The following is a 12140-nucleotide window of genomic DNA, read 5'->3' on the forward strand; positions in this document are numbered from 1 at the left end:
AGATCATTGATGCAATAACATTTGGACCCAATTTGCCTGACTTGACACATGGAATAAAACATGGGCGTAGGAATTATCCTCAATGTGGGTGAGACAATTTAACAGGGGGTGTGGGCAGGTGGTGGACCTCACCTCCTCTAGGGGGGTCCTGGGGCATGCTCCCCCGGGAAGAGATTTTTAAATGTTGAAGTTAAATGCATCAATCTGGTGCACTTTGAGAGCAAAATTAGGCACTAAATCTATGGATACATCTCTCAACACCCATATGAACAGATTTACTTTTTCTTTCAACATTTATTTGAACAGCAAGTGGAGGCAAAAGTGACTGCACCCAAAACAATAAACCTGCTAGCTAACTAGCCTAAACTCAGTAACAGAATGTGGGCAACACGTTCTTCTCCACAGCCGCGCGACCTCTGAGTCAGACGTCACTTCCCCCTTTTCTATCCTACGGGTACAGCCACTCCCCCTGAACCCCGTTTCCCTGCCAACCCCCACCCCCCTCCCTATGCAAGCCCCTCCCTCTGAACCCAGGGCTTGCTACAATACTGTATACTGTACTGTATACACAAACTATACAAAAACGCCTTTACGCTTTGGAGCTTGTTTATCCATCTGTAAGCAACTGCCAGTTAGGTCTCTCAGTCACTCACTCCTGATCGTTCACTGCACAGTGACAGCTGCTACGGGCCTGATGTGTGAAAGTGAAACTATCTGATAGAATCTGTTATATGATATGTTCTATCTACCTGATGATAGCCTATCAAAACGGCCCAGCCCAGCCCAGTGGGGTGTGGGCCACACCCCTCCAGGGAGTGGTTGGAACACTTACAAATGTGGGCCGGTAGGATTTTGGCCCTCCGGCCCACGCACAGCACCGGCCCACCGGGAAAACTCCCGGTATATAAACATTTGTTAAGATATCCATCATGGCTGGTGGATGAGTATTATTGAATTTGGTGAGCCCCAGACTGTACTCGTAGCATCGCAATGAGGTTGAAAGCTTTGGTTTTTTAAGTAAAATGTGTGTAAAAAATTAAAATGTTGGATTGGATGGATTTCCATGTTTGTACCATTGTTAATTTTGGCATGTATTTTAGATGTAGTCTTTAGCAAAGAGAGAGCGAGAGAGAGTGACAGAGAAAGATGGTTAGGTTAGAAAAGGTTAGAAAAATAAAGAGGGATTCCTCTAAAGTTTTCACTTTTGAATCTTGCCCTGTTTCGTCATCAATATTGCATTTTAATATTGTTCTCGTTGTGTAAGAACATGAAAAGAAAATTACGTTTTTGGTTAAAAAAAAAGATTTCATGTTAGCATTAAAGCATTTTTTATTGTAAGCATGTTAAATACAGCCCTAATGAGTCGCTAGTCAGACTAGATTTGTATGCCTCAAACAGACTGACATTATCTTTGTTATAAATTCCAATGGAGCCAGTCACTCGGCACAGCAGGGTTACATAAATGTAGGGTTTCTGGTGAAAGAATGCGTTGTTTGGCAAAAATGGTCAGGCACTGTGTTTGCCAAATTAATATTAGTATCTCAAGCTAGACCTCTTGGATCACATTTCCATGTCCCATTAGTACCATGAACAGATTCCCCATCACTGTATCCCCCTGCCCTGATGAAACCCAGCTGGCTTTGGTCTCATCTCTGCGTAGTCTTGTTCGTTGGTAGCTGAGAGTCCTGGCCTCCCATGTATAAAGATGACTGCAGTGTTACGTGTCACAGCAATGCTGACAGTAATCACAGTTTATGGAGTACATTTGCTACAGGCTATCACTCACTTGGTACATAGGAAGAAGTACAATGCTAAACTAAAGCTTGCCCTTATTTATTACTGTACGCACCTTTGCTATTTGAGTGCATAAGCGCATTCACACTGAGAAGTATGGCAAATTGCAGAGCATGATGAGTTTTGGATGGTGCACTTATTTTAGTCAAACAGTTTAATGTGGAATGCTTGACACTTTTCACCCTCAACAATGGCTTTCTTGGCTAAATCACTGAAGTTATTCAAGCAACAGCCGTGGTGGTTGCTCCAGTAAACACTGCACTTTACAAATAAACGAAGAGGTGAGACACAGCACATCAAAACTTGTTTGTCCCCTGATTGTGTGTTTTTGGTGAAATCTGCTCCAACTCGTACCACAAACATACTATGAAAAGTTATATTGAAAAGTATAAATAATATAAGGTCTTACAGTGGCAATGAATCTATTCTGACCCTCACGCGTACAACCAAACACAGACACAGTTTGCACAGACAAACATGCTGACATAACGGCTGAGTTTTTACTTCCAATTTACCATTAATATGACTTGTGTTTTACATAGCCTGGATCTCATAAGCGGTCGACATTTTTGCTCAAAGGTCAACTGTAATGTCTGTACTTCTATATGCTGCTTTTGCATGCTACATCTTATAGTGATGAGTTTTCTGATCCATGAGTTGTTCCTTGATCTTCACACACAAAGACTTCCAGATAGTATAGCAGCAGTTTCACACTCCCACCTGTGAGACTTTCTCTTTTCCTCAGTCAACACTCACACAGATGTGTAATACTCTACATTCAAAAGGACATGTGTTTCCTTTTAAAGAAACCTGAACAACACTGTCAGGAGTCTTGCATCCTATTTTTCAGATCACACATGTGAAAATCTGCCACATTCATAGCTGTCGCAGTAGCATTACTAGTTGTTTGACCCACACCTGAAGGGCTGGAGGCTAGATGGTGATCTAGTTTGGGGCTCTTAGGAGGGGACCTGGGGCTAGATCCTTATTTAAGGTGGGAGCGGTGAAGCATCTATAGGAAATACTGAAATGGCAGCTAAAAGCATAACAGAAGAGAACAGACTGATTACTGAATTTAACAAGATGATTGGTTCACTGATGTCAGGGTGAAAGCGGATAAGTTGAAGTAAATAAGTAAAAAAACAAGCTAAGCCCCATGACAGCCGGTTGGTTTGACGTTGCAGGATGTTTATAAAAAGAAAGAAAGCTCTACCGGAGTAGAGTATTGCCGTATGCAACAACATAATTATAGTATTAAAGGTCCCATGTCATGGCCATTTCTACTGATCATATTTCCATTGTTGAGGTCTACTAGAATAGATTTATATTGTGCAATTTTCCAAACTCACATTGTTTCTCAAACAGCATCTCTGTATAGTATGAGTATTCACTCTGTCCTAAACGGCTTGTTGGAGCTCCTGCCCCCCTCTCCCTGGGAGCCCAGTGTGCTCTTTGGTCGGAACGTTGCGAGGCTCGTTGCGAGGCTCGTTGCGAGGCTCGTTGCGAGGCTCGTTGCGAGGCTCGTTGCGAGGCTCGTTGCTGCTCGCCGCTGCTGCGAGGAGCGGACAGGCTTCCGGGTCGGCGATACAGAGAGAACAAGCGAAACTCATCCTGAGCACACACACACTCACAGCCGAAGTAAAAACAATAAGTGTGGCTTGATATTGAGTAAGAAAAAGGTTTATAACGCTGTGAGAATGGGTCTGCGGAGAGCATTTCTCCGCAATCCCAACTCGTCTATTCCCTGTTGTGTGAGGTGCTCCGCGGATTGGTCCATTTGGGCCAATCCGGTCATTTGTTGTTGATTTGGGTGTTCACACGTCACAGAACCCAGGAAGTAAACAATGGAAAAAGAGAAATCTCCAACGAGGCGTTCTGGGGCAGCATAGACAGGTCTTCTCTGTGTTAGAGTTTTACTCCCCTACAGGGTGTACTTTGAGGGTTTGTGACTCTGCAGACCCTTTACATGCAGAAAAACCTTCATAACACACAAGGGGAACGGGTAATACCCGGAAAAGCATGACATGGGCCCTTTAATAAAGAATGTCAGGCAATTTTCTAAATATTCTAGTTTGACTCAATTGGTGGTGATTTAATCGCACTGGAAGTTTGACACGTGTCTGTGGTTTACCAGGACGTTTTAACATAAGGTAAATTATAAAGTGTAAAAAAACACAGCCGTTGCTTGAAAAACGCTAATAATGTCCAGAAAAACGAAAGGCAATGTCTGAATGGTCATATGACCTCTGTTGAGGATCAGTAGTAAAGGCAATACAATAATATTACATCGTTAACACCTTTAAGAAGAGGTTGGGGTATTTGCTGTCAATTTTTATTACCTTGTTACTACTAGACTTCAGAGGTGCCGGGAGATATGTTTACCCAAGAATGGTAATGTCAGTTGATTGGTTCCTCCACTTTGGTAAAAACTGAAATATCTCAACAGATCATTGGATGGATTTGCTGTCCAAATGTCATTCTCCTGGTTGAGATTAAAATGATATATCTCAGGGAATAATTTTTGTAAATGAATAGAATAAAACCCAGATTATTACCTATAATTCCTGGCAATAAAATGTTCAGGAAAATTGATATGACACGAGACCATAGACGTTTATATTGTGGTTTTGTTCTTAGTTTTAGAACTGTTACACCTGTAGTACTTTAACTGTATTATTTTTACACACATGGTTGGGACAATCCCTGAAAGGGCCATGTGAAAAGAGTATACATGACTGGTAATGCAGTTCATCTCATTATTTGTTCTGGTTTCCGTAGGCCTGTTTCTGCTATCGCCTGTTATGATGGCCCCAACACCAGCCAGCATGTGCACAGCCTTGAAGACACTCAACGGTAGCCTCAGCAACAGGCGGCGGTACATGGTGAGAGAGTGATGACACATTTGCAAGCATGTCTCAGTCAATATGGAGGCAAGCTAGCTAATTTGACCCTCAAATAAACACATGATTTGGTTTATTCTAGAGGTAATCTTTTAGAACCTTTCTCTACTTCTAATTTGAGGTTCTTTTGTATGTCCCCAGACAAAAAGATAACAATAATTAATGATAATGATAACGATTAGACATTTTCCACAAAAAGGGAAACCTTGGTTTTCTGTATCAATTAACCTTAAAAGGGGCACTTCAGAAACATTGGGCTTATGCAAGAGGACACATTTCTACAGGACAGGTTGCAGAGATAGCTTTAGTTTGAGTCCTTCCATACAGGTTCCAAAAACACTTGTACCTTTAATTCCCATAATGCAACTCGAAAGTATATTTTGTATACCTACTCTGACTTGTAAATGGCCATGTCTTAAAAATTATTCTTTGCACAGGTCTCTTTTTAGAAATGAAGTCAAAGCCCAAGTTAATCATAATCAAAGGACATCAGTATGATTTACCTTGACAAAGGTCGAGTAGAGCAGCAAAGCACATTATAGAACTGTTATCACAAGCTGAGAAGTACTCCAAGTTACAAATAAACTGGTGTGTAACTTTAGTTGAGCTATCCTTAATCGTCATTCTAAGTTTATGACTGCTCTTACGACAATTGGACCACTAAATGAATCAGTACTATCCCTTTATCCATCATGCACAATATCTTGAATGCTGTCTGACATACTTTTAGCAACATTCTCATTAATGATTTTCCAGCACCAACCACAAGTTTATATGTGTACATCTGCTAACTCCAAACATAAATGTAACAACCAAATTCCTGAAAGACAAACAAAGTTTACAGCTCTCTGATTGATGAAAGACACATGCTAATGAATCTCTCCTTTTCCATGTATTACAGAAGCACAACTTCCCCATCAACTACACCATCAGGGTCCATTATGAGGAAGTCTTCAAACTGTCAAACATTAACAGAATGGTAAAAGTCACAATTCTTGTTCTTGATTCAGTGACTTATTTAACTTTCCTGCCAGAGGACTTGGCTCAGGAGATTCCTCAGATGAAGCTTGGCATGTGTCTTACAAGCCAACATGTCAACCTACTCGGTTTTTTCAAGGCTTTGTCCATTCTCTCCCGCTGTCCCAATTAAATATTTTCCCCTAAATATTTTCTAAGAAAATTAAATAAAACTTGGCTGCCACTAAGATGTATTTGTTTGCTCCCGTAAAGTAGTTTGTTGAACATTAACTGTTCCATCTAGAGACATTAAGTCTTTCAAATAAAGATCAGCAGCCAATAAAGGGGAATAAGAAGAAATACAAAACAAATACTACACTGAAGTGCTGAATCTATAAGACCTTTTGTGTTTTATATATTGCGCTTGCAGGAATTTACACAGTATTTCACTTTCAACCTGGCATATGATTTTGACTTCCCTATATATGTCCAAAAATCTCCTTAACTGAAAAATGTGTATGTTCCTGTAAGTGTCTGACCTTGACTGTGCTGACTTGATAGTTGTTTTCACATTACTCTTCTGAAAGGGGAGACATATACCCCTGAAGGGCTAGATATATCAAAACTTGGTGCCGTTAAGCTTTTTGCATTTCTCTTGTAATAAACTACTTATTACTAACTAATTACAATTCAGTGTATCATCAAAATGATTTTGGATTATCTTCGGTTAAAATTGTTACATAATTATGTTTAACATGATTCTTACACTTCTCTCCTCTGCTGGTCCATCAGAGGTTACATGTGGAGGGATTGGATGAGCTAGTTCTCCAGAGGTTGTGGTTCCAGGTCAACCGAGGCGTTTTAAAAAAGGTAGGAATATTGTCTCCTTAAAGATGCAATTTGTTAAATTTGTCCAAAACCCATGATCATACCATATGCAATTATGTGGTAATGAATGTGTGTAACACAAAGCATGTGTTATCAGTGATATCAATGATGTTTGCCGGGAAACACAACACAAAAAAAAGTAAACACAGGGTGCATTTTGTATAACTCACATTGTATGGCAATGATTTGGAACCTGCACATCTCTTTACTGCCAACTTTTCCATTTCAAACAAAGTTTAGAATTGAGAAGACAGTTGAATCCGGTATATGCTGCCTTTAAGTTTATTGTCTTAAAATAAACACGTTTATATTTTTCTCAGATCATCCGGGTTATGCCAGAGAGACATCCTTCACGTCAATACACCACTGAGTTGGAAAGGCGCTTCAGGGATGCGGAAGGCGTGTTTGTACAGTCACATCCGGCTGAGGTAAGCCAGAGTTCATGAATGTGTACCACAGTTGTACCTCTTCAAACTAAGCAATTAAGCCAGTAAGTGAATTTCCCTCAGACTGTAAGATATTTGACAGGAGATGGTTGTCACATTGATCCTATTTATCAATACTGGGAATGAATGTGATCATTCAATCATGGGAAATGTGGCTTCTATTGATGGTACAACAAGATTTCAGTTAAGCTCAAAGTTTAGTAAATTCTTTGATCTGACAGGAAAGTGCATATGAAAGACATCTTAAATTATTCTTTTGGAATAGGTCCTGCGACTGTTCACTATATTTGGTGAACGGTCCATGTACTCATTCAAGAAAAATCCTGTAATAAAGTTTCCCTTGAATGCTGACAGTTCTTTCCTGGTGTTTTATCAACATCGGTTATTCCATGTCCTCTTTGACCTCACACTTTGGACTTGGATTTTTCGATAATTAAAATGAATGCATACCGTTGTCCTTTAACAGTCATTTTCCACATACTCAGTATTTTCTGTTGAAGTACATAGTTGGGTCTAACGGACTTTCATTCAAACAAATTCAGGGAAAATACAAAGTACCTCGCTCACAATTCCTCCGATTAAGTTAAACAAGCTAACATTGGAGAACATTGGCTCTTTGTAATAGAGAAAACACTAGACAATCTGAGAACAATCTTTCTACCAAGAGAAAACAGGACATTAACATGAGGAAGACATTAATGTGGAGACAAGGTCGCAGACTTGTGTAAGGATACATTCTGACTCGTATAAAATTGAAACACTAGCTCTTACAGTTCATACTTAAACTTAATTGAGCAAACTGAATACTATGCATTCAGAAATGTCCTTGTGTTGATGCAAGAGATCTAAGGGATCCTTTCTGCCTATGCTATAGTGTTGTTTAAAACATACCCTTTGCTGGGAGGAAATATGTTCCCTTATTACATTAAGCTTAGAAAGCAATTATTTACCTACTCCACATCGCTGTCACTTTAAATGTTGCCGATTGCTATCATAAGAGATACAATTATCTGGTATTTATGGCCGCAATGTTTATGTATTGCTGTCAAAGGACCCTGAAGTCATCTGCCATTACTAATATGCTGTATACAGTGAATGTTCTTTGTTTGGGGTAGGACTAGCCCAGGAAGTGACCCATTACCATGTAATGCTGATTCAATGTCCCCATTGTCTAGCAAACATATTAATACGTTCATTCTTACCCTAACCCTGTTTGTCCTAGAGTTTCCCACGTATACCCAGGGGGCAAAGTCATTTTACAGACATGGAATGTTGTAAAAGGTTGTCCACCAGAAATGATATCTTAGGACCTTCAAGGATCACAACCTGGGTGGACAACCCGGTAACTAGCTACTAGGAAAGCTACAGTGGAGGGTCCAAACAATTCAACCCATATATGAAAAAAAAGTCACAAATTCTGTCTGGATCAGATGCCATCATTCTCTTTCTGATTGAATATCTCTGAGACAGTCATGGTAAAGACAAACTGAACCAACCTATTGAAAGAGCAGAAAATAAGCTTTCAGGTGATGCCTTGATTAAGCCTGTTCTCATAAGGTCACTAGATGGCGCTGTGCCTTTTTTGTCTCTCCAAAAGCAAAATCCATGTCAAGCCAATGCACTTGTGGTCCTCTGGATTGTTTGCTGTGTTCAAAATGGGTAAATATACTTAAAAGATTATTTCTATATAACATATCGAAGGGTTTACATTAATATACACAAGGTTTGCTGCCGATGCTAAGTTGAATTGATTCAATGTTTACAGATTTTCAGTTTACGGTCTGGAAAAGCTAAAGGCAAGCGTAATTCAAAATGGCCGCCACTTTCTTGCAAAACCCTTTAATTGAAGGTTTTCTATGTTATAGGACAAGGCAAACTGAGTTACATTTATCTGGAAGTTAACTTAATGTCAAATCAATACCCTTTTATTATTTGTGCAAATCAATGTCTTTGTTTTTGTGAACAATATCCTATTTGATCATGAAAATAAACAAAATTCCTCGTGGCAAAACATTTATTTCACATACTCTCTTTCTTAGTTATTAACTACAATAAAACAGATATGATCAGAAGTGGAACACAAAATAGCTAACCAGCACAAAGTTAGAAGGTCATGCAGCAGGTTGAAACGGATGGTGTTTACATCCCAGAGACCATGATGAAAAACAGCGAGATCCTCCATGTGTTTGCTATGGACAATCTGGACTGGAAGAAGAAGACACTGGAGGGTGGGAGTTTGAATGCCACCACTGCAATCATAATTGAAAACCAAAAGATGTGCGGGTCCAGGAGGGTGCCAGACTCCCCACTTCTACCTCGGACAGAAAGAAGACTCTCTCAGATGTTACTGATCTACCTGCTCCCATGTGACACGTCTCAGCTAAAGACAGGCAGAGGTCCAGGTCACTTGAGCATATTGAGAAGCTAGAGAGTCTGGATACTTCCTCAGATGGCAAAGCTGAAGACCTGTTACTTATGTGGCATCTTGCAAGAATGGTTACAACTTCAGAATGGCTGGTGGCTCCTCCAGATGCAGAAGCAGGACTGCCTGGCTTTTCTGCCTTCTGTGCAGACCTCCACCCACACAGACCGGCCAGTATCATTGGCTATCTTCCTCTCATCCCAGCATCTCTAACTGATCCTGCTGTCCTGAAAGAAGAAATTAAATAGCTGATCAAGACATCGCATGCACTGGGAGACAAGTATACCATTATCATTGGAGATCAGGCTACATATGAACTCGCAGTTGCCATCAGAGACAAGCACAGAGATGAGTTCTGCAATGTAGTCCTGCTGCTGGGGGGATTTCACCAAGCTCATGATGTGGGGGAAACTTCTGTGTAGCAATGCAGTGGGAGTCACCGAAGATTACACACCTTGGAGTCCACAAACACCGAGAAGGAAGTGTTCCAGCGTTCTCACAAAAATAAACCATTTGTGACCGAGAGTTGCCCGGTCATAAAATGGGAACAACAACATATGGCTGAAGCAGCCCCTTTCCTTAAGGGAGATAACAGACATCAGGGTTGGTCATAAACGTCAAAGGGCAAAAGGATAGATATCTAGGAGTCCAGGAGAATTATTCCCTAACACATGAAGGCTGTTTGCAAGATCATCAGGGATGCAGGTGCAGAGGATATTCTTGTTGCAGCTGGTCTGTTTCAGGAAGGGACTGCCAGAAGATGTTTGGTGAGAAGGCTGACCACTACCACTTTTTTTCCTTGTACGATGTGAGGGTCTAAGGACCTGCCCCTCTGGAGAGAGTGAGAGGTTTTTGTTTTGTTTTCTGTTGTTGTCGAATAAACATGATAGGCCTAAGTCCACAATTAGTATTGTAGCGTCTCGCTGCGGGAAACACACCGGAAGTCAGCGCTGTCATCTGCCCCCAGTAACGTGACTTTGTTTACAATCTTACGGCTGGAAGCAAAGGAAAGCCCTCCGAGTCTGGCCTCATATGCAAGCCCGCCTTAACCAGCCATCAGGCCCTGGGGCTGATAGGTTTTGTAGCCCCCCTATTTAAACAACAAATCAAAGTCATTTATAGCCTCGGCAGGCTCTGTGATCGCACTTCTCCACTCTGCATTATGCGCGCCTTGGTCCTCGCCTCCAGATGAGTGACGTATCGGGCCTCCCTCATGTATTTGTCCGGTTGCCGTTGGCTCCCCTCCCCTCCACGTAGCAAGTCCTCGTCGTCCTCTCCATCTCCTCCAACAGATAATGTCCCTCCTGTCTGTTCTTCCTCTCCCGACTATCAGAACCAGACGGCCTACTTGGCACCGAGGCCCCGCGGCCGGCACCGCTGCCGCTCGGTACAGAACTAATCTGTCCTTCCTCCTCATCCTAGCCTACAGGTTTAAAATAACCTGTAGGCTTCGGCATTTTTTGTAATGGCTGCTTGTCTCGAAACTCCTTTTCCCTCAACAATTTCCTTTTCCGAGCGCCACTCTCAAACTTTTTCTTCTCCAACATTTTCTCCTAAACAACCTTCATCTGTCACTCAATCACATCGCAATTTGAATAAGTCACATGTGAAACATATTCTCATTCTGATTGGCTGTTAAGTGGTGCCCACTGACTGTTACATCATTTTTGAGAAAAATCTCTGGAATCCATCGATCTGATTGATTAGCGGAGCAAATGATCAAAATACTACGGAGGGAAGATATTTTCGTTTGGATTACTGGTCTGGGGGAAGCTCACGAGTGTGTGTGTGTGTGTGTGTGTGTGTGTGTGTGTGTGTGTGTGTGTGTGTGTGTGTGTGTGTGTATACAGTAGGTGTGTGTGTGTTTGTGTATTTTTGCGTTTGTGTGCATTGTGTTTGTTTCCCGGGGAAAACACTCACGAGAAACACCGGCTGTTGTTATGCCTGCAGTGACGTTAAGTTACTCCGTTCTCTGCTTGTAATTATGCCGTTACAAGCTTCAAAGCTGTATTTATCATCTGAATTTGCCGAAACAAGTTAATATTCTGAAAGCCATGAAAGTCTGCTAACAAAGCAAACCTGCTGAGCTTCCTTTGTGAGAAGTGGTGTGCGGATGAACAACTGGAACCTGGTCTTGGCCCAACTCATCTCTACCTGGGTGGTGGATTCAAAGAAGAGACTGTGGTGCTCACAGCATGGTCTGTTATGGATGTTCCTGCTCTTGAATCAACACAGCATGAGGCTGACACTAGGATCTTCCTCCACACTCTCTACAGTGTCCAGAATGAGGGAGTTGACAGAGTTGTCGTATATGCCAATCACACAGACATCATTACCACATGCCTGTACTATGGTGCACGCACCTCAGTGATCTAACAGAGCTGTGGGTGAGAACTAGGCCAGAATGCATATACCCTCCCTATACATGAAATGGTTGTGGCACTGGGACCTTCACAGTGTTGTGCCAACCCTTCAATCCACAGTCTGAGTGGTAGAGATACCACTAGTTATCCATATTTCACTGGCAAGAGGGTATGGTTCAAGAGCAGCATGAGTCTGGACATACCTGCACTTGAAGAGTTTGGTGAGAACCCCGCCGATGCCATAACAGATGACCTCCTCAATCAGGCATGAGACCTCACCATAACTGTATACATCCAAAGCTGATCACTTTGAGGGTTCTGATCTGGGCAAACTGAGAGCATACAAGTTCCTGAACAACAAATTGATGCT

General features: G+C 41.6%; 1 protein-coding gene across 1 annotated transcript; it reads left to right on the forward strand.

The window, feature by feature from the left end:
* Positions 1-4535: 4535 nt before the first annotated feature.
* Positions 4536-6985, forward strand: LOC117542963 (interleukin-34-like; the record flags this gene model as incomplete). The annotated part of the gene is made up of 4 exons (XM_034210857.1): positions 4536-4676; positions 5596-5673; positions 6444-6521; positions 6860-6985. Coding segments are annotated over 4 exons (423 nt in total), but the record flags the coding sequence as incomplete, so codon positions are not given.
* Positions 6986-12140: the final 5155 nt, after the last annotated feature.

Source organism: Gymnodraco acuticeps, unplaced genomic scaffold, assembly GCF_902827175.1.
Source record: "Gymnodraco acuticeps unplaced genomic scaffold, fGymAcu1.1, whole genome shotgun sequence".
In the NCBI taxonomy this organism is placed as follows: domain Eukaryota; kingdom Metazoa; phylum Chordata; class Actinopteri; order Perciformes; family Bathydraconidae; genus Gymnodraco; species Gymnodraco acuticeps.